Source organism: Corvus cornix, chromosome 1A (assembly GCF_000738735.6).
Source record: "Corvus cornix cornix isolate S_Up_H32 chromosome 1A, ASM73873v5, whole genome shotgun sequence".
Lineage (NCBI taxonomy): Eukaryota > Metazoa > Chordata > Aves > Passeriformes > Corvidae > Corvus > Corvus cornix.
The window spans coordinates 49,828,006-49,853,004 of record NC_047057.1 but is presented as its reverse complement, the minus strand read 5'-3'; the positions used below and the strand labels follow the sequence as shown (position 1 = coordinate 49,853,004).

Here is a 24,999-nt window from a genome sequence, read left to right as displayed (position 1 = left end):
TCTTGTCTGATTTTGCAGCTGAAGGTAGCTCACCACAAACCAGGTGGGGGAGAAGAGAGAGAATTAATTATCTTCTAGATCAGATTGCGCAGTTTAGTCATAAATCACTGTCAGGGAATGAGCATGGAAGAGTTGCTCAGAACAAACCACAGAAGTTGAATGTCTTTCAGAAGTGATCAGAGATATAGACCACTCTTTTAGATTCAGTACTGAAAGGGCTGAAAATGGATGCACTCAGTGGTTGTATGTTAAGTAGACAATTTCGTGCCTCTTCTATTTAAGAAAAGATAAAATTGTCTGACAGTGGAAACTGGGCAGATACGTTGTTGTGAGGTGTGTAAAATGCCCGAGAATGTTTGTGCCAGAGGTTGGAGGTCTATTTGCTCTACATCACTGCTTTGCAATGGGAACGCTGGAAAGGTATTGCACAAATGCACCCACTTTTAGAGCTAAAATACTGTAAATGAGGTCTTGGATAAGCATCTACCAGGCTTTAAAACTTCTTCAGGAGGAGAGGGATGGTGAAGAGGGGGCAGCTAGAGTGGGTAGAGTACAGAGGTCACACAAATACACCATTTTTATCCACTTCTCTAATACATAAATGAAGTGGCACTTGATAAAATTACAAGACAACAAATTAATAATAAGTAGGAGGGAACAGTTTTTAATGTAAAGTATAATTAGCCAGTGTAGCTCAGGGCTGCCAACTATTATCGAAGCAGATATTTTAGTAAGATTATCAACAAAGGATTTAAATGAATAAGCAAAGCATCTGCAGGGACACCAGTGTAGCTGAGAAAACAATTATAAGGACTATCAATCCTCGTGCTTTAGGGCATAAACAGATCACCAGCTGGGGTCAGAAACACAGTTTCTCCCCATAGTTACTGAGTAACTTGGGCACGTTGTGGAGTTTATACAGTGTGGGTCACTGTTGGAAGTGTAGTAACAGATTAGGTGGACCACGGGCACTTCTTTACCCCCAAGTTTCTCTGAGAGGGAAAGAGGGAGAGTTCTAGCATCATATTGTATCCCCTTCCCAATAATCACTAGGCTAATGTAGAGATTAATCTGTCCCTTTTGGTTTAGATCCCCAGATCTTGGAGATCTCTGATACACTAAGGTATAGACCACCTTGGAAAGTCTCTTCCATATATTTGGGAGATTCAGTAAACCAGCGAGGGAAGGGACTCAGCAAACCAACAAGAGAGGAGCAAGCATGTGTTTGACTATGGCAATGATTTGACTTGTGTAAGTACTTGAGGCCTTTTGAGCTACCTCTACTTTCCCTTTTTCAAAAGAGTTTTGGCTTAATCAAGGACTGGAGTAGTGATGAACTGAGTGGGGAAAATGCGGGAATGTAATAAATCAGCCTACCAGCGCTTCTTTCCCTTAATCTTCCTATTTTGTTACTTCAAGCCTAGAGCAAGCTTATCTCAGCCGTGATGCTTTTGCAGAAGTTTTCCTTGACTCTTTTCCACCTGGTTCGAGTGTGTCAGCATGATGGTGATTTTGCTAAACTGTGTTACCCTGGGAATGTACCAGCCATGTGAGGATATGGACTGCCTTTCTGACAGGTGTAAAATCTTGCAGGTAAGCAGATTTCCTTCTTGTTGTGATGGTGCTTCAGTCCAAGTCACAAATTTTCATGCATGCTTTCCTTCAGCGTGTGGGTGATACCTTCCCAGAGAGGCTGGCAAGATTGTCCCTCACAGTGAGCTGTCCTGTTGTAAAACGGCAAGAGTTTGCTTTGAGGAGGGGAATGGGACAGCAGAGAGAATGAATGAACTCTTCTTGTGACTATGCAATACTGAGCCCTTGCTGATCTTCCTGATCCTGCACATAAGCAGGGGTTTCCGGATACAGACACCTACGAGATACATAGGTCAGGGTTAAGCCAGGGAGAAATAACTAAGGTTACACAATCCAGGCAGGAGAGAATAGCAACCTCCAATGCATTTGGTAGTCTGGTGATGTGCAAGACTATTACTGATTCAACAGATACTGTGCCATTCAGGATGCCCAAAGGGAGAGGAAATAAAAGGAACACTTAGAAGCGCCATGAGTGCATCCAGCCTGTGAACACACCAGCTGTGCTTGATGCTTCCCCGAAGAAAAGGTGACAGCAAAGGGTGCCATCCACAGTGTTGTTGTGGCTAAGCCTTCAGGTATCTGAAGCTTCTCTCTGTGATGGGTGTGTGCTGTCCAAGCTGTCTGGGGAGTTGCACTATGTCCTCAGCTGAGCCATCTGCAGCAATGTGATGAGGAGTCCCTCCTGGGGGGGATCTTGGAAAAACAGTGTTTTTCTGGCCACGTTTAGATCTGCTGGTGCTGAACCAACACCACTTTTCAAGCCTATGTAAGGAGTCTCGGAGTCTGCATCAGTTACTTCACCTGTGGGTGAAAAAACTACGAAAGCCCTCACTGAATTTGAGCAGCAGGAAACTGTGATGCCAGGGCTACATGGAAGAAACTTCTCCAGCCCTGCCTCTAGCTCATTTTCAGGAGTACTGAAATTAGTATTTTTCTCACATTCTGTGTTTTAAAGTCCACAGCTGAGAATGCTTGTCAAATACGCTCTTGGGTTTCTGTTTGGCAGGTGTTTGATGATTTCATCTTTATCTTCTTTGCCATGGAAATGGTCTTAAAGATGGTGGCCCTGGGGATCTTTGGGAAGAAGTGTTACCTTGGAGATACCTGGAACCGCCTGGATTTCTTCATTGTCATGGCTGGGTAGGTTGATAGTTTCTGGGTTTGTTTATTCTGGGTTTACTAGAGCCTTGTATGGAACAGAAATGATGTAACTGAGGGGAAAGTTTCTACTCTGGTGCTGCTCTGGTACAGCTGCCAAACTGGAATTGGGCATGCTGGGGTTAGCAGCCAATGGAAGAAAGAGCAGACAAGGTAGCTTAACTCCTCAGCTGACGTGCAGCCGTCTGTCTAGCACAACTTCAGGAGAGGGTGTTAATTTGTACCAGCCGAAGAGGTTACCCAGAAACGTTTCTGGTTTTTTTGTGTTTTTAAAATGTCTGGGTAGAAGAGGTGTAACCTTTACCAGAACCAATTTAAAGCTAGCATTTCTGTTTCCAGCAGCAGTGTTTCAAGGGTAAGAATGTAGGGGTTTTTTATTCAGGGCTTTTTGGTTTTGTATTGCACCAGCATTACCCACTGTACTTTTGGGACAAGTTGACATTTGAGGGTTTTTTACAACAAAGTTGCTATGGTGAAGCTTTGATTTTCCCCTCTGCATGTATCAAGTGGAAAGTCTACCAGAATCTGCCTGTTAAAGCACAGCAAAATGTCCATTTCTGATAGCAGTGGGATGTGCTTTTTTTCCCAGAATTCTAATTTTGAATTAGAATGCCTTGTGGTATAATAAAAAAAAAAAAAAAAAATCAGAAATAAATATATAATATTGCTCTTCTCACAGAAAAAAAAGCTAACATCTTTTCAGAGAGAAGCCCTCAATTTTCTTTTTCTGCAGCCAGGAATTACCAGCTCCACTGCTGCCTGGAAGTGCATGTATTACTGACTGAGCTAGCAGTGAGTTTGAGCTCACTTTGCAGAGTTTTCCCCCGTGGTGTGGAGCAGCACCATCTTTATATTTGCTTTTGACAGAGTTCTTCTACAGCAGGACTTGAAAGTCATTCCCTCTGGAGGAGCAGATAATTGTTTGCTTCTGGGAGGAGCAGAGATTTTCAAACTCAGTGAAGCTGTAAAAATTTGAAGGCTGATTCTCGGTCAGGTTGTGCATGAAAGGAGGACAGGCAGATGAAAGCTGTAGGCTTTTCTAAATTAACACAATATGTGTGAGATGGGAAGACCTTTCTTAAAGCTGAGCCTGCTTCGATTAACATCTGATTTAAAACAGCCTGATGTGAGGAGTGCCACTTAAAGCCCCTGAGACATGGTGCTGAGAAAAGCCAGATCATTGTATGTTCTAGCCTGAGCTCCTGGTGGCAAATTTGCTGGAGACTGGATGCAGGGAAAGCAAGACCATAGCAGAGGAGCCTTTGAGGAAGGAAAAGCTGGATAGGTTTGAAAAGGGGACCTTGGAGCCCATGGTGCTCCTCTGAGTGGGTGAGATGCTGCATTGTGCTGGGAGAAAGACTCTACTCCAGGTGGGCACAGGAGTACCAGCATATGAGGTAAAAAGGCTTGGAAACTGGGGGTCTTGCTCTGTCTGGGGTCCCTGCAAGCATGGTAAGAGAGTGGTGCTATCTGAAGAGATGGTGAAATCAGTGGGCCAATACTAAATGAAAGAGGGTGAGCTCAAATAATTCATGCAGAAAATAAGCAAAATCCACACTACCTAGACAAGAAGGGAGCAAACTCTATTTACATATTTCCTTCTGTCACCATTCCTGGCAGGAATTTGAGGAGAGAGAGAGTCTTTTGTGCATCTGATAGCAGTACTAGGGAAAAAAAGCTTATATCTGAACTACTTTCAATGCCAAGGAGACTTCAAATCAACTCCTTACATATAAAATAATCTGTGTGGAGGATTTTTTATTTCACGTCCAAAACTGAAAGAAATTTGTTGCCTGATTTCTATTCAATTGTCCTCATGAGGTGTCAGAATGAAATGATAGTAATCTCATTAGAATATCTGATCTCAAAGGACTTCTGCTAAAGAAAGATTTTTCCATTTAGTTATATAGAACTAATGACTATATAATGTATTTCGAGTTATAAAAGCTTGTGGTTATTAATTCATTATTCTTTGAAATTCATTAAAATTGTCTGCGCTGTTTAAATAAAACCCAAGGCTTTAACTTGTCCTTACATACTGTAGGCTTTTACTTAACCTCAAATGTAAGCTCCAACATTTATCCTTATTGATCCCACACCTGGATCATGGCTTCAGCTTACTCTGGTCCAGATGCTGCCTTAGCATTCTGATTTAGAGAAGACACCTAGCATTAGGTCTTGCACATTTTCTCCACGCCAGTGAGTTAGGTCCTGATCAGAGGCTAATCAGTTTTCTCTAAGAGCCTTCTCCTTTTCATCATCCTGGATTCTTGTTTTCTCTGAGGGAGGTCATAAACTTGGCTCCTGAGGAAACATCTGTGATGTTGGGAAGCAATGCCCAGCTAGAATATATGCAGCTTCCTCTCAGTTTCAAGAACAAGGACTGTACTTCCCAGCCCTTTCTCTGCCCTTCTCCCTTTCCCAAATAAACACCAGCAAGGCAGCAAAAGTTGCAAAGAATAAACTGTAGCATGGCAAAGTGAAGTTCAGGAGGGGCCCATTCTGTGGGGCATTCTGGGCAGCTGAGATGTCTCCATCTGGCTCACTGCACAACAGCATATTTTATCGAAGAGCATAATGACTATTTGCTGCTAAGGCCCCAGACAGTGTTTTGGTTACATAAACCATGTATTCAGGCAATCATTCGTAGTTATTTCCTTGGAAAGCCAGAAGCTATAGTTGTAGTTAGCTGAATTCCCTCGTGTGCCCCTGCCCTGCTTGCCCCTGCTCCCCACGCAACCCAGCAGCTCAAGGAGGAAGACTCCATTGTCACTAAAAATGTTCCGTTTCCATGGAGATAGGAGCTGACATCACCAGAACTTTCTCCCCTCTCACACACTCCCTCCCCTAACCACCTTCAACATGTTTTTTTTCTAAAAGGGTTAGGGAAAAAACCAAAACCACAGTTAAAAGTCAATGCTCTCCCTCATTGTTCCCCTCAGAGCTCCAAAAATCATATGAGGCAATTTGGTTTGAAGAGTGCCAGTGCCCTTGTATGCACAAACAGCCAGGGCTGCAGATTCAGCTTGTCGATGCTCCCGTTCCCAACTGCTCGCTGGTGACAGGAGGTTGCAAGCTCCCAGACGTTTCAAGCAGACTGTGCTCGTCACACCAGCTGTCCTGGTGGGAGTCCCTCTTCCCTTCCATTTGTGATTAGGTCTTGTCTGTCGTCATTTGTTTCCCACAGAGATGGGTGCGTTTGGAGAGCTTGAACTGAGGCAACTTCAGAGGGCAGCTTCCTCAAGTTGAGAGCCTATGATGGTTTGAAAGTTGAGATAATGAGAAAGCTAATCAAATTGGAAATGTCAGCCAGAGTCTATATGTGTGTGAATTTAGGGGAAGACTCACTTGTTTCTGGGCTCATACTCATCAACTTTTTAAGCCAGGCAGTTCTCTAGCAATAAAAGAGGGAAAAATTTTCCCTGCTCGCTCTAGTCTGTGAGACAGTTGCATTCCCATGTGGTTGGAGATGATGCCACTGTCCCTCTAGGAAGGGGGATATCATCCCTTTATATGTCTGATCTGAGAGTCCCCCGACCTTGGGGGCATGAATTCCATGGACCAAGTGGTTGTTCTGCCCCTCATGATCCAAGTGTTGTAATAAACAATCTGTGGTGGGAATTCTGTCTGTCTTTGCCCTCTTCTGTGGCATCCCTGGGACATGGTAAATTAAGGGGCAGAGGACTTCACTATTTGTCTGGGGGGGTGATTGTGATTACAGGTGTGTCCCCAAAATATGCCTAAAATCTTTTCTTAACTACTTGTTGCTTGAAGTCCATTGGCTGAGGAGAGGGTGGTCTATCTTTCAGAGAGTGCTGTCTTTACCTCTCTCCATTATCACAGTGGAGTTTGCCATGTAGGTCTCAAACTGTGGTCAAATCCCATCTTGACCTTACCTTTGGTGTCAGGAATGGCATTTTGGATATTTTGGCTTTTTGAGTTTTTCTTTTGGTGTTCTTAAACAGCTTTTAAAAGTGGTGGACTTCAGAACAAGACACAGTACTCTGTCAGTGCTTCAGTCTGCTTCAGTGCCTTTGGTTGTAATATTGCCTCTCTATTCCTGCCTGAAATTTCCTGTTTCCTATAGCCAAGTATTGCAGTTGCCTATCCATTCAATCACAGCACCTCGCTATCAATTAATTCAGCTGCTTTCTTCATTGCCTCCAAGCTTGATTGGTTGGGTTTTTTTTTTTCCTGTCTCCTCTTCTGAAGAGAGAAAACCCCTTCCTATTACTAGGAACAGTAAACTTTGTTCACAGATGTATGTTGGTTCCATTTTTTCACCCTGGAATACATATTACTTGCATTTCCAGAGCAGTTCATGCTGTTCTGTCCCTGACTTGTCATCTTCATTTCTTTTCTGTTCTCCCAAAAATATGCCTCAACTGTAAAATCCATCGGTGACTTTTTTTAGTTTTCTGTCAGGTTGTGATAAATAAATAAAGAACAGAGTGGCAAGAATTGTGCATTACAGAAGTACATCTGCTTACAAATGAATCCCCATTTAGTGTTGCATGTGAGGTTTATTACTTAGACAGTTTTTCTCTAGCTAATGTATGTCATGACGATTACATATCATTCCAGCCATATCAACCTAATTACTTGTGTGAACCAGACTTGTAATCTCATAAGAAATTACGGCACATTAGTTTGATGATGTCTATTTTTCCTTAAACTTGTATTGGGTATGGCTAATTTTGTTATCCACTTTTAATCCATAATCTATTCAAGATGCATATTGAAAATTTCATTACTGTACTGTCACCAGCATCAGTCCAGTCATTGAGATCACTGTGTACTGGCATAACATCAGAATTCCTTTGACCCTTGGATGCTTTCCCAGTTTTCTGAGTGCAATCAAAAATTATCAGTACTGGTCCAGATCTTTTCTGGCCGTCTCTTTTAAAACTCTTGCATACAAATTGTCCAGGCTTGCTTATCTTAGAAAATCCCTATTTAGGCACAGCCTAAAATACTTGATCACAGCTGGAGCTGAAATTAGCTCATTATGATCAATGGTGCACATACATCATCTGACCTTCCCCAGAGGACTTTTAACTGATGTTTTCTGCCTTTTTTACACTTAGTGACAATTCTGTTATCTTGTTCCAAAACTTATGCCATTTTATGCGCTCATTCAGTTCTCTTACAAATTTTCTACAAGTCCATCTCCTAATTTATATTCATTGGTATCACCTTCCCCTCTCCTGCTATTCCGTTGCTGCTTTTGCTTTCACTTATGTTGTACTATCTTTTTAGCCTGTTCACCTCTCTTGTCTCTACTGAAGCTTCTTGGACACCTGATAAATATTCCTAAACACCACTTGACTGTACTCCACAGCTCATTAGTTGAAGTCTGGCTAGTCTGACACATGGAGCTATTTAAAAGATGTGTAGATGTGACTGGTGTTTACGGACAGGGTTTAGTGGTGGACTTGGCTGGGTTGAGTTGGACTCAATGATCTTAAAGGTGTTTTCCAATCTAAATGATTTTAGATTCTGTGGCTGTTTCTGTATGGTTTCAAATTCATGAATGTGGCCTCACTAATCCACCAAACGTATCTGGTACTGTTGATGACCTTGCATGATTTGGACATAGCACATGTAATCAAGTTCTATAATTTTTTTTTTTTTTTTAATAACTTAATAGACAATCTCTCTCTGTCTTCCGTTCTTGAATACAATTTTCTGTGATTTGTAAGGCTGGGAACTTGCAAGGAGATTTCGGTACCTCCAATGCATTGCTCAAATTTAATTCTTAGAGATGGATGGGGAGAGTGCTTTTATCAAGAGAGCTAGTCAGCCTCTCTTCTGGTGTGATCTGGACATACCTAATTACATTCACAGGATCATAGATAATCAGGGTTGGAAAGGGCCTTGTGGAGTCTCCACTCCAGTCTTGTTCAAAGGAGGGTCAACAGCAAACTCAAGTTAGAGCTGTCCAGACAAGTCTTGATAACCACCACAGATGGAGATGGCACCACCTCTCACCATCCCACCCTCACTGCTGATGTATCTCTGTAACTAGTCTGAACCTTCCTTTCCTCTTCGGATTTATGTTTGTTGTGTCTTGTTGTCCTGCCCTGTGGCACTGTGAAGATTCTGGCTCAATCTCCTCGCTGACTGCCTTGTAGCTACCAAGGAGCTACTGGTAGGTCCCACCAAAATCATCTCCTCTCCAAGCTGAACAAGCCCTCATCCTTCAGCCTCTCCTTACAGGACAAATGCACCAACCCTGAGCACCTTGGTGACCCTCCCCTGAACTTGCTTCAATTTATCAACACCTTTTACTGGAGGGCCAAAACTGAATGCGCTATGTTAGATATGGTCTACCAAGTGCAAAGTAAGGGGCATAACCCCCGCCTCATCTACCTGCTGCAGTATGGCTGGTGCAGCTTGGTATGTCACTGTCCTTCCCTGCGTGGACTGTGTGTCACCTGTGTCCCAGGACTGGCAGCTCCTTTTCAGCAGCACCACTATCCATCAGTCCGGCCCAAATGCAGCACCTTACATTCATCTGTTGAATTTCATGAGGCTCCTGTCAGCCCATTTCTCTAGCCAGGAGGAATTCTCTACATGGCAGAAAATTAATCTGTAAGTATTTTGTCGCTGATTCTGTAGTAGAAAATGCCATTCTTGACAGAGTGTGTTGCTCCCCCTCTCTTTCTGTCCACTTGAGCCTCCCTACTAGGTTAAAATCCTGGATTTTAATATTCCTTTCATGCAGATTTTCCCACCAGGCCTTCCTAATGCCATTTAGGCATTGTACTCATAAAATGAACAATTCTTATTCTCTTTATTACTCAGGCCCCTAGCACTGGTGTATAGGCGACACTATTTTTCTCCTCTTTACATCTTTTAGTGCCTTGATTAGTTTTGTTCTTGACATGGAGGTTCGGTAAGAATTAACTCTTTTCCTAGTTTTATCACTTTCCCCTTTGGTCTTTCATTTAGCAATCTTCTGACTGGTCTTTCTCTCAGTTCTCTAAAACCTAATTTTTCTTCTGATGAAATGCTGGTTAATATTTCTGGGCAGGATTAGCCCAGTGCTCTGCAAGTCTCATGCTCTCTGTGGCTGGCCAAGCCAGCACTTTGTTACCAAACCCCTCTGTCACCTTTTTGCCTGTTGGCTAGAATGTGCGACTAAGGACTTCAGCTGAATATTTATTGTCCAACTTCTTCAGAAAGAGACATAAATCCAAGTCTATAATATGTGGTATATCTATCATGGTAAGAAAAACAATTAGTTTCAAAACACATCAGCATGGATAAATACTGTCCTTGTAGTCTGAACGCTTTCCTAAATTTGCTTTTTAGTTTCACCTATAGTATGGCAGCACGGCTCTCCTGGTATCTCCATTTCTCGTCCAAAGCATCCTTTCCTTTTTGAGTAGTTATGCAGCCTTTGGAGAAGGTTTTGTACAGCTGAAGATCTCTTCTCAGGCAAGCCTGATAGCCCCCTAGGCTGAGCAGAACACTTCTTCTCACTCCCCGTGCCTTTTGGCTAGTTGCTTCTTCAGGAGTGCTTTATGCAGCTTCCACACCAGGAGTCTGGAAAGTATTTCTATTAACTGAGATATTACTTTTACATTCTCTTTCTGATAGTTATTTGCTGTCCTTGAGTTCTGTTCCCCATAATTCCTTAGATATGGCATCCTTTCCATAAACTTGCAGTGATGATGTTTCCCAAATTCATCCATCCAAGCTCTTTTCAAACGTGTGCATCATCACTGTGAACACCAACTTTCTCCTTACATGGAAAGCACTTACAGCCCCAAGTTCATCCCTCTAAATTTCAGCCTAGGAAAGGCAACTGGCAGCTCTCTGAAGGATGTGAGGTACCAGCCCCCCATCCTCAAATGCCCACCTGTTTCCAGGAAACAAATCCATCACTGCATGGTGCCCTTCCACACTGGGAAGGTGCCTCTTAGCCTGAAAAACACCAACTGGCCTTAATCTCACAAGATGGGGAAGTGTGTTGCCAATCTTCTGCTTTTTCTTTGCTTTTAATTAACTACAGTCGTTCAGGGACCTGGCCAGAATTTGCATAGTTATGACTTTAAAATCTCAGATCATTAAATACTTATTAGCAGCAGAGTAAACAGCAGAATGCTCAGAAAATCCTAGTTAGCTAATGTTCGATGCCAAATAGAAGTTTCTATAAAATTATGGCAAGTTAAAGAAAACTGTAATAAATATAGCAATTAGGTGTTTCGAGTAGTGATCAGAAAAAGATGGAAACCAGCAAGCAGCAGGCTAAATAGCATCTTAACCAAAGGTAGGAATAGCAGCAGCACAGCCCTCCCCTCGAACATGCACTCGCTTTTTCCTCCTTAATGATACTAATTATTTCATTTGCTTTCTCCCAGTAAAACTATCCCTAGATGTGCAACATATTGAAATGAAAGCAGTCATCAAAACGAAATGAATCACACCAGAGAAGAATGAAAACAAGGAGGCAGCGCTACCCTGCCTGCATAATGTGTAGTTCTCAATTATTGCCTCTGCTTTTTTGCCTTCCTGAAAGCTAATTCCTTACCATGTGAATGTTAGGTTTATTTAAAAAAAAAAAAAACAAACACAAACCCCCCCAAAATAAGTAAAACCAGCAGGCTCACAGGACCAAAATGCAGACATTCTTTTTTATTTTTCTTCTTTATTTTTTTCCCTAAGCAGTGAAATACAGAGCTCAGAGCCTGTGTTCTGACTCTTGGTTTTTAAGTGAGGCCCCATCACTCGTATTCAGTCATCTGAGCTTGGCGAGTCCTTCTGGCTTTCTTATCACAGTGTGAAAACCTGCTTATGTCTTTTTGTATCATGTCTCCGAAACTATTAAGGAACTCTGACATTTTCTCTTAGTACACAGTTTGGAAAGAAATCTGAGTGTTCCAGGGTGTGAAATAATCACATTCTAGGCAGCAAGGGACCAGTCTTACAGGCTCTGGAAGCTTTCAGCAGCTTTTGCTTGCACAGCAATATAAAAAAAAAGTAAAAAAAAATTTGTACTGGAGGGGGGAGAGTTGCAGGTTATTTTTTTAAGAATATAAAGCATCACAGCTCAGGAGCTGACTGTGTAATTAGTAATTGATCTATTGCTCCCTGAGGAAATGTCTTTTTACTAACAGAATTATAGACTCTTTATTATTATTATATTTTATAAATGAGGAAAAAAGAGTGTAATTTTTGTATTTCTTGTTTTACCAGCAAGGCTTTTTTTTTTTTTTTTTTTTTTTACTTCTATCTTTCAGCTTTCATGTCAGCAGAGAGTTTTCTTTTTGCAGCATAATGAGCTCTAAATTTAAAAGAGATAAGCAGGACTACTTAGCTTAGTACACTGTGGTTTGCAGAGCAATTTGGAGGCCTAATGTGTTATTCCATTTTTTCTGTGGTAGATGTTGAAAGGATTTTGGATCATCTGTTTAGGGTGTGTTTTTAAGCCTGGCCCCAGAGGCACCAAATGGTACAAAAGGGGTGCAAATGCACAGTTTGCTCTTCAGGTACTTACATCTGTATCTATCTATCTATTCATCTATCTCAAGTGAGCTGGTAGGAGGGTCAGTGCTGGAATCTGCCTGGCAGCCCTGTGCCTCCTGCAACACAATGTCCATATAGCAAAAGATCAGGTCCAGATAATGAAAGAGTCTTTAACTTTCGCTGTAGCCCACCGGACCTTTGGGGAAAATAAGGATATGGCTCCAGCTGTAGGGCAAAATGGTGGGCATGGGGCAGAAATCTTAAAAAAATAGGTCCTGGCTGGGAGCCCTGCTGGGCTGGCAAGTAGCCTGTCTGCATCTGCTGGTACTTGTGCATCCTGTGGCTGCAGGCTCTGAGTGGCAGCAGTAGTCCTCCTCTCTTGCCCAGTGTCTGATCAGGCCTCATCAAAATCTCCTGGCTCTGCTTCTAGTATGTCCAGATGGATTTACAAGAGATTGGATTCATCTTCCAGCTCTCCTTGTGTACAAGCTCAGGCATGTCCAGCCTTAGCAAGGGATGACAGGAGGTGTCTTGAATGCCACATGTGCCCCATACTCTAGACTTTCATCTGTGTGCTCTTTTTCCTGCCTGTGTGCTCTTCCTTCTGCCTCATTGCTGTTACTCCAGTGCTGCTGGTCCCCACTATCCAGGCAGTTGTGGACCTCAGGAAGTGGATTTTATTGCCTGCCTTCCCTTTCCACAGCACAGATTTGGCTGATGGAATCTCTGGTGTATATGACTGAAGTGAAAGAATTTAGGGATAAATCAGTCTCCCACCACCCCACAAACTTCAGGTGGAAGATTTGAGCTGTGGGATGGCTTATATACAAGAGGCTAGACATTTTGGTAAATGAAGAGATGTTGGAGCTCCAACTTTTGGCATAGATATCTGAATAAAATTTCAGTCAGGGAAAACTGACAGTCTTATATTTTCCCTATGGACTCCTATGTTCTGGATCTTCAAAGTGGTAGAAATTCCAGTTTGTAAAATGTGATTGCCAAATCAAGGAGCCAAGGACAGAAAGGCATATTCTTGTACGCAGAAGACATTGATTAAATCCCATCTAGCCACAGTACAGGACACACCCTGAGCCCTGACATAGCTGAGAAACTGAAGCTCTGAAGGAATTCAGAGCAGAGACCAATCAAAGTCTTCTGCCCTGGTCACATCAGGTGCTCATAGATGTAGGGATCAAATGGCAGTCCACAGGCAGGAAAAGCTTCACTTCCCACCGAGACCCATAGCAAGTCTGAAATTACAGCTAGAAAGTCACAGCCATGATGTTTTTGCCTTCAGTGCCAAATGTAAATTTATTTGACAAAAAATATTAATTGATTAGACTGCAGTTAATTAGATTTCAATTGAAAACTTCTATCAGAGAAAGGGAATTAGGCAGCTTTTGAATTTGACAAAAACATATTGGCTTTGTGTCATAAGAAAAATACTGCCTCAGTATTTTTCACGGATGATTTCAGAATAGGTTTTAAATACCGTTTCTTGGCTGCTAATTTTCAGCAAATAGAAGTTCAGAAGCCAAGATTAGGAAAGTTAATAAGTATTTAATAAAGGTATAAGGAGATGTAAATATGAAGAGGTAAATGGTAATGTTTGAACTGTTTTAATAATGGATTTCATTGAATGTAACTGTGAGGTAGCAGCTAGCCAGGCATTGCATAAGTACATTATCTTGGGTCACACGTGCAGCAGATAAAGTCTGAATTTTCTGGACTCCTTACATGGCTTTCATATTCTCACTTTGCCTATTTTAGATAGTCTTATCTTTATTTCTCCTTCCCGCTGGTCAGTCTGCTCTCCTGTGCCTGGCACAGAGCCACACTGGCCATGCATTTCTGCTGTTGGACAACGAGCGCTGCTCTTCTCGAGTGCCAAGGCAGACCCAAGCCCACTCTTGAGCTCACAGGTGCAGAGGACAAAACAAGTGCCAAGCTGTAGCTGATGAAGCTGTTCTGGTGTTGTTGAGGCCTCACGAGCATCAAAGGTTTCCATGCCCCCTTGTCCCTGTGTACTCGCTGTCTGCTCCAGTGGTGTGACACAGGACAGAGGTACATGAGACCACGCACACTCTGGACAGGGTCAGCGTGCTAACAAATTGCTCAATTGTTCCCTGCAGTAGCTTGGTCTCACCTCTGTTTAACTCCAGGTCCTTTGTGTGTTCAGCTGAGCAGATTTAACTTAGTGGAAAAATACGAAGGAAAGTCAAGGGGCAATGGCAAAACTGGGAATTAGGAAGAAAGATTAAAATGAGAGGTGGAAATGTTGCAGGCAGGTGTGCGTCAGAGGGATGTAAAGAGGCAGGGAGCAGGTGGGATGCCTCAAGATTGGGGGGGGAGGCAGAGCTCGAGTGGAGAGGTGTTCCCTGCCAGGCATCCCCCTGCTTCTGCAGGATGAACCCCATGCATGCAGCCAGTGCCGCTGTCCCATTTCCCACCCTGACAGTGTTCCCCATGTGCATCAGTCTTGAGCTGTGTCGTGTGGAGACACTGTGTGTGCCAATCCCCTCTCCTTCCAGAAGAGTTTCGTGTGGAAAGTTTTGAAGAAGAAAATCTCTAGCAAGGGAAGAAGAATTACTGTAAATATTCAATTATCTTGACAGCTCAGTGCTCAAATTCCATCACAGATGAGAAGTTTGTCTGATTTAGCATAGTTTAAGCTTCTGAACCTGTCCTTCCACTCACCTACTCTCACCAGAGGCCGCAAAATACTTTAGTGGTGCTAGAAATAAGCTGCTGTTTCCCTTAGAAGAGATGCATTTAACCCTGTTCCCTCATAATAAAGGGAAAGGACTCACAGCTAGCACAGTCTTTTTTTTCTTTCCTTCCTTTCCCACATCCTAGACTTTTTCTGACTGCCCCTAGATCTTAAAGAATTTATGGTGTTTACTAACAAGACATGCTTTAAGCAGCCAAGAAAGAGAGGAGGACAAGATGAAGGGTAGTCAGGTCATGGGGGCTACCCTTGCTCATGGCACTGAGCTACTACAAGGTAAGGACAAGGAGCCTGGGAATGTCCTGGAGTTCAATAGGTGGCAACCATTTCGTGCTAGCTGCAACATTTCCTTGCTCTTGGTTTACAAACACCCAGCAAACACATGGTTCTGCAGGTTGCTGGTGGGATAAGGATCCAAAACCCACCTGCCTGAGAGTCCAAATAAGCACAGTACGCCTGACCCACCACCACAAGATCTCTAGACACAGGAAATGTGAACCTCCTGACATAAACCTGCTGACAGCTTCTGACTGATCACTTTTTGGGATGAGTCCTTTTGACTCTGTCGACCTGGCATCACCTCCATGTATGGCATTAGGAAATGGGGTACAGCCCAAACCTAGAGCACGTTAAGAGTCCACAGTTCCCTGGCTGTAGGAAGCAGGGCTGGCTGGAGAATGATAATAACAAAAAGAGCTGGGCTAGCAATCCCTGAAATGCTGCAGATGCCTGGAGACTCCAGCAGAGTCATTTAGAGACCCTATTTCATTAGAGCAAGGAGGCAACATTTGGATTTGTCAGTTTTACCTACACAGAAGATGGGTGGGTTTTTGGTAATCAGTGGAGTTTCGCTGCACCTTGGTCATCTGCATGGTGTGAGCATGTTACCCTTGCACAAAGAGAAGTGTGAACATAAGCTGATGCTGAAGTGATCACTAGGAAAGAAAAGGTGAAAGTGAGAGGTCCTAATGTAAAATTACACTGGAATTGCATTGAAGTTGTTTGGATACAATCTGTGTGTCTACAATAGTCATATCTCATCCACAGGGGCTTAAGCATCCTGGATTTCTCTGTTGTTACAACCAAGACCAGGAGGCCTCAGGAAGAACTGTAGGCAGAAGAGGTCTCTTAATCGAGCTGAAGCCCTGGGCCCTCCTAGGGATGAGTTCATTTTTGTTACAAGTTGCTCTCTAAAAAATTTAGCAGTTGCCCTTTTCTAACCCATCCTTGGGAACAGCCTGCTGTTTTCCCTGGCAGTGTGATTGTCTGCTCAGCTTTTTTGTCTGGCTACACTGGAATGTAATGGCAGTAAGTCTGTGAATATGTGGCCACTGAGGGCTGCAGGAGGCTGGCTTGCTGCTGTCTGAACCACAGAGTTGAGTTAAGGCAGCGTTTGCCTTGTGCTGAAAGGACCCACGGTCACTCCTTTGAGGATTAATAATTTTCTAGTGACACTGGGACTGTACTACATAGGTGGTGAACTCATTCCAGCTAGGAGAGGGCAGTGATGTGCACCTGGTTAAGGTCACTCACGTGCTTGTAGCCACAAGAGAACAAAATCCAAATGGTTTGTAAACATTTTAAAACTAATTTTGCATGGTTAAGGCTAAGAAAAGATGTCACCTCTGTCCATTGATTTCATGTCAGCCCTAGCCCTGTGCTTTTCCCCTGTGCTTGGTTTCTGTGAGGGCCACAGTGTTCTTCCGGACTTCCTATTTGGCTCCTCACAGTTCAGAAAAAAACAGTACTTGAAATTAGATGTGTTTTGGGCTAACAGCTTACTTGGCATTTGACTCTGTTTCAGGTTGTTCTGCTCCTGCTCCAAAATAATATTTTTTTTTGCCTTCAGAGGCAACCCAGTGCTCTTAGGGGATGAGTGGTTTTAGGAGAGGAAAGGAAGTTCACTGGAACTTCACCAAGCTTGGAGGCCTTTATGCTTCTGTGCATATCTGCACCCCCACAGCAGACTGCAGCGTGGGGGCTCCTTCAGTCAGGAAGCTGCCCCTGTGTGCCAGGTCTCTGTGAAGAGCTGTTAGCTCATGTCCTGTGAGCAGTACAAAAATGTCTGCAGCGTGCTTTGCCCCTAACTGTAGTTCCACAGCTTCAGCAGGTCTGTCTAATTCTGGAGCAACAACGCACTGGTGAGACAATCTTGCTTTATGTGGAGCAAGGTTAGTCAGTGCTTACTCAAGGCCCTTTCACTGTGTGCCTTTGCACCACACACGTATGTCCTGTAGTCATGTCCATGCATTTATGTCTCTGTGTGTTCCTCCTCCTTTCATACCTGTTTCCCAGTTTCACCTGACTGGATCCCAAGCCTTTGTCTATCACTAATTCTTTCTGTAGGCTGGTTGAATACTTCTGCTTGGTTTGGGGTCGGGGCTTTCTTTGGGGAGTGGGAATATTTTGATTATCTGCATGAAATCCCTTGTCTCTTCTTCTGCACTTGGTATATGTGGAACTGACAGCTCCGGGGAGGTAAATGAATGCCACTGCATTTCAGAGGAAGAATTATTTCATGCAATTACCCTAAAAGTGCATGAGAGAACAGACTGAAAGGAATGAGGGAGAGAAAGAAAGAGAGCATGAGAGAGGATAATCACAACACTTCGACAAGTTTACCCCACCGTGTTTGAAAATCTATCACTCTGACAAGTCCCCTTTGTGAAAGGTGTAGACAGATAACCAGGCATTAGCTCTTTGAGGTCCTCTTGAATGGAGGGTAATCAACAGAAGGATCAGTTCACTGGTCCATTTCACTCGATGCCTCTTCCTGATTATTTTTCACAGACTGGCTGTGCCCCATTTCCCTCTCAGTGTCTCACTTCAGCTGTCTCATTCAGTTCTCAGTGATTCCTGGTCAGAGGGATTTGGGTCAACTTTAGGTTGGCTTGTGAGTCTTCCTGTATAAATTATGATGGTTTTTGTTCTGAGAAAGGGGGCAGTAACAAAAGGCTGTTCCCCCAATCCCTCCCTGTCTCCTGAGTCTTGTTAAAATGCCAAGGAACAGGGAACTTTTTGTAGTTTCATTATTCATGTCTGAGAAGAGATTCAGCAGAAGCAGTTCCTGTCCTGCCTGCTGCTGTTTCACTGGCCAATTTTGTCACTCTCTTGATCCCATCACCAGATCAGGGTTACCCGAGGGAAGCTGGTGACAACGGCCCATGTCTTCCCGGAGGCCTCGTGCATCTGTGTTCACGAAAACATGAAAGATGCTTTGAGGTCCTCAGGTGGAAATTGCTGGCCCGGATAAATTATCAGTATAATAGTTTCTTGCCATGCTTTCAAAGAGACAAGACATTTGCCATATTGGGTGAGGAGAGAATGCTGGGCTAAGGATTGCTGAGCCAGGTCACTTTTTGTCACCTGCACCTGCTGCTCTTGCAGCAAAGCCAATGCATTAGTCACACCTCTTTGCACTTTGAGGTTATTTAGAGCACATGTTGTTGGGTTAGGAGAGCTAAGGTCTAGCATATGTCCTAAAATTAGGCTTTTCCCCTTTTGGTTGGTGTCAGAAAGGAGTGGTTCATAGCCATGGGGGAAGCCTTTCCACCTAGTCAAGGCAGGCAGTGCTTTAAGTAAGAGGGTTTGTTTCTGTGTAAGTTAAAGCAGCTTAGCTGAAGCTGCCTCCCGGGACCATATCCTGCAGTGGGAGATGAGGGGAACACAGGGAGCACCCCGTGTGCTGCAGGTAACTCGCAACTAAACTGGCCACACAGCCCTCCTCCTGCTGGCCTCGTGTGCAGTGGCCACCCCCTGTGTGTGCCCTGGCCAGGGGTGTGTGCTCCTTGCCAGTGCATCTTCACTTGGCTCCTTCCTCTCCTGGCGCTCGCAGCAGGTACGTGTTAGCACAGCTCCTGGCCTGTGTCCGCGAGAAATGCGCTCACCGCTCACTGAGTTTTCTGCCAGAGGAGCTGTGGGCTCTGGGCTTGTCCCATAGGGCTCATGGAGACTTCATTTTTGCTTCCAAAGGCTCAGGCTTCATCCTCATGACTTCCAGAAACTCCTCAATGAAGAAATGATAAATCTGTGGCTCAAGCCAAAATTCTGGATTCTTTTAAACTTTCTTTTTCTCTCTTTTTTCTCTCTCTCCCTCTCTCTCCCCTTCTGCAGGATGGTGGAGTACTCCCTGGATCTCCAAAACATTAACTTGTCTGCAATCCGTACTGTCCGTGTCCTGAGACCCCTGAAAGCTATCAACCGTGTGCCTAGTAAGTCGTGCTTCCCTCTCACACCTCTCAGCTCGGCTTGTGGGGAGTACCTGGTCAATAAGGCTGTGTGTGGTGGTGTTGTCCCAGCAGGGTTCAGGTACAAAGTGAATAGAGGCTTCTGTAGGGTGTGTGCAGGCTTTTTGCCATCACAGGGCCAAGACGTGTTGTTGGATCGGCAGGAAAACAAGAGTGTCCCAGCATACCGGCCCTAGTCATCCCTTGTGCACGGCCATGTTGATGGAACTTCAAGAGTTGAAGGTGAAAATTATGCAGTAAATGAAAGTGTTTTTTCTTCCTCTTACTGAAGGACATCACAGGTTTAATGATGTCTGTAGCTTCAAAAAGGCCTGTGTGTGAGGTCTGGAGAAGGATGAGCTTTGGGAAGCAGGGAAATTAGTTTGCTCAGGCTTTCACAAGGCCTTCCAGATTCTCTCATCTGAAAAATGTTCATGCCATTACAGGTTAGGGGCGTGTAGCACCGACTCATGGCTGTTTCCTCCTCCCCTTGTGCTTTGTACTCCCTCTTTTGTGCCAACAGTGCCCTCTGTGAGCTGCTGTGTGTGTATGAGCCAGGCTGAACACCACTGGGCTGGGGCTGCCAGGGCTGTGTCTGAGCCTGGATGTGTCAGCCCTGGGAGACTTTAGGCATTTCTTCTGCAAGTTTTCAGTCTTACAGAATGGCAGGAAGTCTCTTTGCTGTTCTCCATAATCTCCCTGATCAGGCTGTCTGCAGTGGCTAACACCTTGCCAGAGCTCTCCTAATCCTTCTCTCAAGCTCAGATGCTCCTTTTTCTATTCCAGACCTGAGAAAGTTTGCACAGTTGACCTCCTAGTCTGCATCGTATGTTTTTCCTTGTGCCAAAGTCATTTTCACGATATCACCTCTTTCTTGAACATGCTGTGGAGGTGAATTTCAGAGACTCTGGCTCCATTCAAAGCCCAAGAGGGATCTTGTCCCTCTTCCTGGATATACTTTTATCTTTGAGCAATAGCCCTGAAAAGAAGGTGCTGAAAGGTGTGAAGGAGAAACTGAGGCACAGTCCTGTGTGCCCAGCATGGCAGGAGGGGACCAGGCAAAAGATCCACTGGTTGGAGCACTGAGAGAACAGCCAGGAATGTAACAGGTCCATCATATGATCATAAAGACGAGGGTCAAGAGAAGCTTTTGGCTATTCCCTGTCAGCAAAAAAACTCCCCCAGTCTGTCTCCATCTCTCTGGCCCTTCTCCAGAGAGGAGAGGGCTGGGTGCCAGCCCTGGGCCTGGGGTAGAAGCTTTCTGTAAGGGGGTGGCCTGGAGGCTGTGCATGGCAGGCTCGCCCCTTCCAGGAAGATATGGGCAGCTATGTGACAGCAGCCCCATCCTTGTGTTGTGCAGCCTCTTCTCCTCCCTCCTTCATCAGGCGTGCCATGAGCTTGTGCTGAAAGACTGCTTTGAGAGCCTGAAGCCTATTATCAGTGTAGACATTACCTTGGAGGCAAATGGAAACATCCGGAATGAGATCCAATTAACCCTTACAGGTGTCTGCCATTTTAATTGCTGGACAAAGGTGGCCAGGAGCCTGGCAGAAACTTGAGGCTTTGTATTATTCCTATTTATCTCCTGGAACAGCCAGAGCTGCCCCAGGGAGGAACAGTGTGAGCCATGTCAGAACTGACCCACCAGGGACCTGCTCCATCCATGCAGAGGCACCAGAGATACTTTCCATCTTCTTTCCTGACCTTTGCAGAGCAGATGCCATTGAATTCCCCCTGGCTGTCCCTGCCCTGACACTGCCTGTTTGCTCTTTTCATCAGTATAGAGCTTCACCTGTATGAAATTGATGCTGTTTTAATTTCCACTCTGTGGTTAAATCTTTATGTATTTTTCTTGCTACATAAATCTGTGGTTATGTGCAGAGAATATTTTGGAAGAAAGACATCCTGCCATTAATTAAAACAAAAAAAAAAAAGAAACTGGATTTCCTGGGAGAGGAAGCATTGACTTGAGGGCTGAAAACTAGCAAAGAGGCTGTAAATGAAGGCTTGTGATAAATGGGAATGAGCTGCATTAGAAGAAGGTGCCTAGTGGGGCACAACAAACATAATTAATGGGACCTTTGGCCACAAATCTTTTTTTAATGTCTTTTTAAAGTTCTTCATTACTAATCTGAAGCAACAGGAAAGTCTATTAGTGAGATGTACTGATGATACCAAGCTGGAGGTGTTGCAGGTGTAGCCAAAAAAAGTGGGAAATAGGACAGCAGGAGGTAGAGGGAAATTGAGGTCGTGGTTGTGAGTGTGAGATATCTGGTGCGAGGCAAGGAGTGGGGGGTGGTTAATCCTAAAGGCAGATTTTCAGCCATGTCCCAAAGGCTGTGATGGGACAGGGTGGCCCAGTGTTTGCCTTGGACATTTCAAAGGCTCCCACATGGACACCCAGGCAGGGACTGATTTTCCCAGAGGAGTCTGGCTGTGTGGACTTAATAATGGCAGTTTATTATCAGGAGAGTGGACAAAAAGATTGGGAACCTGACTGATTAGAGCATGAGTGGAAGAGTGCTCAAGTGGTCTGTCAGGGTAAATTATTTAGTGCCCAAAGAACTTTACTAATCTGCCATTGTTTGAAAAGTCCACATACTTATGTGAGAAATTTCTGGAGAATTTTGAGAGAAATTTCGTACTACATGATGCAAGGGGAAAAAAAAAGGCTATAACAGAAAATTAGGAGAGAGGATATTCAGAAGGAATTTCTAGGGAAACAGTAGCAACATGGCAGAGGAAAAAGTTCAATAAACTTATTTTATATTCTTGGCAGGTGTGCAAGGCTGAAGTTTAAATGCCCAAATTCCCAGATTGGATGTGTCTAAATTCTGCTTACACATGCTCATTCTTAACATGCTACTGAAAGCCCTTCCTCACAGTGACACTTCTGAGGCTTTGAAACAATATCCCACAAGGAGCTGGCAAATTCTATTTGCCAGTGCTGTACTTATTATCTGTGGTAAAAAGGATGCATGTGAGGATGTAAAGTCTCTCTGAATCATGACAGAAGAAGAAAAGGACATCCAGTGTAACCAAAAGGTGGTAAATGTCCATTAAGAATGACAGTTTCTACCCAGTTTGTAGTTAGGGTGTAAAGCTCGCTGCCGCGGGAAGTGGCACTGTGCAAGTAAAGGAAGTAAAACGGGATTTTTCAAGGGATGCCCCATCCCTGGAAGTGTTCAAGTTCAGTTTGAATAGGGCTTTGGGGAACTGGACTAATGGAAGGTGTTCTTGTCCTTGGCAGGGAGGTTGAAAGTAGATGTTCTTCAGTGTCCTTTCCAAACCATTCCATGAGAGCTCACATGGAGACACCTCTAGATTTCAAACCTCCTTTGGGGTTAGAGCTGATCTTTAGCTACTGGTTATCAGCAATTGATTGCATCTCTTGCAATTCTCAGCAGGATGTGCTACTGACCATTTGAGATTTCCTGTCTGAAGCACCCTGGGGTTCTGCCCTGCCTGATCATTCCTCCATTCTCATGTTATCATTGGAGTGTACTAGAGAGAACATGAGGCCACCCCCGTCTTGTAATATGTATCACACCTTCATTAACATTCCCTCTTATCTCTTGCATTCCTGACTACAAGCCCGGGAACTCTGCCTTTTGGAGTCATGTTTGAAAATGCAGCAAATGAAAAATCAGAGATCTGTCTGGTCCTATTGCCATGTGATTCAATTCCATGGCAATGAGCTGGTGTGACAAGTCCTGCAAGTCACTGAAGAAGTGTGAAGAGTAAAAAAATACCCTCCAGGTCCCTGTCAGAGGTAGTTGCTTTCTGCTCTGGGCATGTCTGTGTCCCGGTCTTGGGGTGAAATTCCACATCCATCGGTTTTTATCCTCTTGTGATTGTGTGGAAGGTTGCTGGGTGAAATACTGCTTTTTGTGCTGGCTCTTTTTTTGTTGCTTCTTCTCAAGGCAAGGCACAAGGTTTGGGGGGGAGGCTGGTTTTGTTTTATTTTTTTTGCCTGCTTTTGAGCAGTGAGTCTGTGATCATTTCTGGTAATTTGAAATTCTTGCTCTTCTTTCATTAAGTTTTTTTGACGTCGAAGAAGGAAATGTTTCTTCATTTTACTCTTTCTTGGCGCATTGGCCTTATGCAAAGAAGAGCCCTTGCATTATGTTTGATGTCTTCCACTTTCTACTTACAATTTAGCAGCTGATTCATCATTGGAAGCAGATTTCTTCAGCTGAGCACACTGTATGGAAGCGAAGGAATCTGTTGCAGAGCAACTTTACGGGGTAGAAAGTGTATATATGTGCTAATACTCTGTATGTAAGTGGCAGTGATACTTATGTGGAGTTATAGGTATCAGAAAAATAACATTATATGCTTATTACTAGGTGTACAGAAAATAAAATTTCAGATTTGTGGGAAGTTCTGCTTTTTCTAGATGTGTTTTTTTCAGTCAGAACAAAAATAATCTTTTCTCATCCATTTTAATACAGCTTTATGCTGCCTAATTTTAGGTGGTTTGTTTCGTTTGATGTTTTTTCCTATACTGGATCCTGACAAAAAAGTTTAAAAATCAGAAATCCTCAATCATGCCATTCTAGTATAAAAATCCTTTCCTCTCTTCTTGTCCTCCTTTTTTTTTTTTTTTGCTAAATGTTTTAATAACTATTGCATTGTTTTTATTTCAATCAAATAACTTTTTTTTTTTTCCTAGTACAAGTGCTGTGTGCTAAAATCTTGGTCTAGTTCCATTTTTCTTTATTGATGATTGTAATTACAGTAACTCCATGGGTCCAAATAGACTGGACTTTTCTACTTTTCTTCTACAGATCTCAAAGATATAAACCATGGCTTGTTATTTTTAGTCTTTCTTATGCTTCACACCAGGTTAGTGGAACCCAATGAGTGTCACCAGCAGACTCAGGAATACAACTGACAACTCCTAACTTGTAGCTCTGCATTCATCTCACTAGACCAAAGCACCAATATAAAAATAATATATAAGCATCCGAGTGCTGAAATGGGAAAAGCAGATGTTTAACGTGTATATGCCTGCTTTAAATCTGTATTCCACACCAAGCTACCTGTGCTTGGCGCTGTAACAGTGCCTAAAACAGAGTAATCTGGCTACGAACCCCGCACTTGGCATGGGGGAAAAGTGATGACATTTGCTTCTCTAAATGTGTTTTTGAAGAACTAATTTCACTGATGAGCGTGTGTGAAATGAGCTTCTGACTGAGATATATTAGGCTGCAAAACAGTCTCATTTACAGCTAGATCAGACAAAAACCAAGTGCATTTGACAGGCACAGTACTGCCCTAGCAGTTGGAAATGCAAAGGGATTATGAAATTTCTCTTCTAAATGCCCCCCACAGGGTCTTTGCTTCAGATGCTTCAGTGTTTTTGCAAGAGGATTGTCACTTGCTTGTTCTCTTCCAATGCTGATTCCCTTTCAAAAATGTACTCTTCAAATGACTCTTTTGGAAGTACGTTTTTTCCCCCTCTCAGCTTTATTTGTGAAGCAATAGCTGAAACTCAGATAAAGTTGATTTTTCCAAATATCTAAACTTACCCAACTCACAGTTCTTTGTATGAGGTGCTCTGTAAATATTTATTATCACATCTCAGTGACAAACAAACCACACCCACAACCATGTGCAAATGTGTATACACATAGATTTATCCACATACAGCCTGAGCAGGTTAGTAAAGGCACAGGAGGGATGTTCTCTTGTAGCACCCATACAAAAAAGTTAAGAGGTCACAAAGCCCTTTTCATTCCCTGGTCAGGCTGTGTGACTGAAATGTATTTAAAGGTGAAGCTGCCAGCTTTCTGTAGGCTCTGTCCCAGACAGGTG

The 24,999-nt window shown here is 43.6% G+C and overlaps 1 protein-coding gene across 4 annotated transcripts in view; it reads left to right on the top strand.

Moving 5' to 3' along the window:
* The window catches only part of LOC104696530 (voltage-dependent T-type calcium channel subunit alpha-1I), a 160,201-nt gene that overhangs the window by 78,570 nt on the left and 56,632 nt on the right, over positions 1-24,999 (top strand). For 3 of the 4 annotated variants that reach the window (XM_039571001.1, XM_039571003.1, XM_039571002.1), the window contains 3 exons: positions 1,482-1,593; positions 2,600-2,733; positions 19,067-19,164. In XM_039571001.1, coding sequence (XP_039426935.1) covers positions 1,482-1,593; positions 2,600-2,733; positions 19,067-19,164 — 344 coding nt within the window. Of the gene's footprint in view, positions 1-1,156; positions 1,252-1,419; positions 1,594-2,599; positions 2,734-19,066; positions 19,165-24,999 lie in introns of those variants that run through there. The other variant, XM_039571004.1, reaches the window with a different exon arrangement.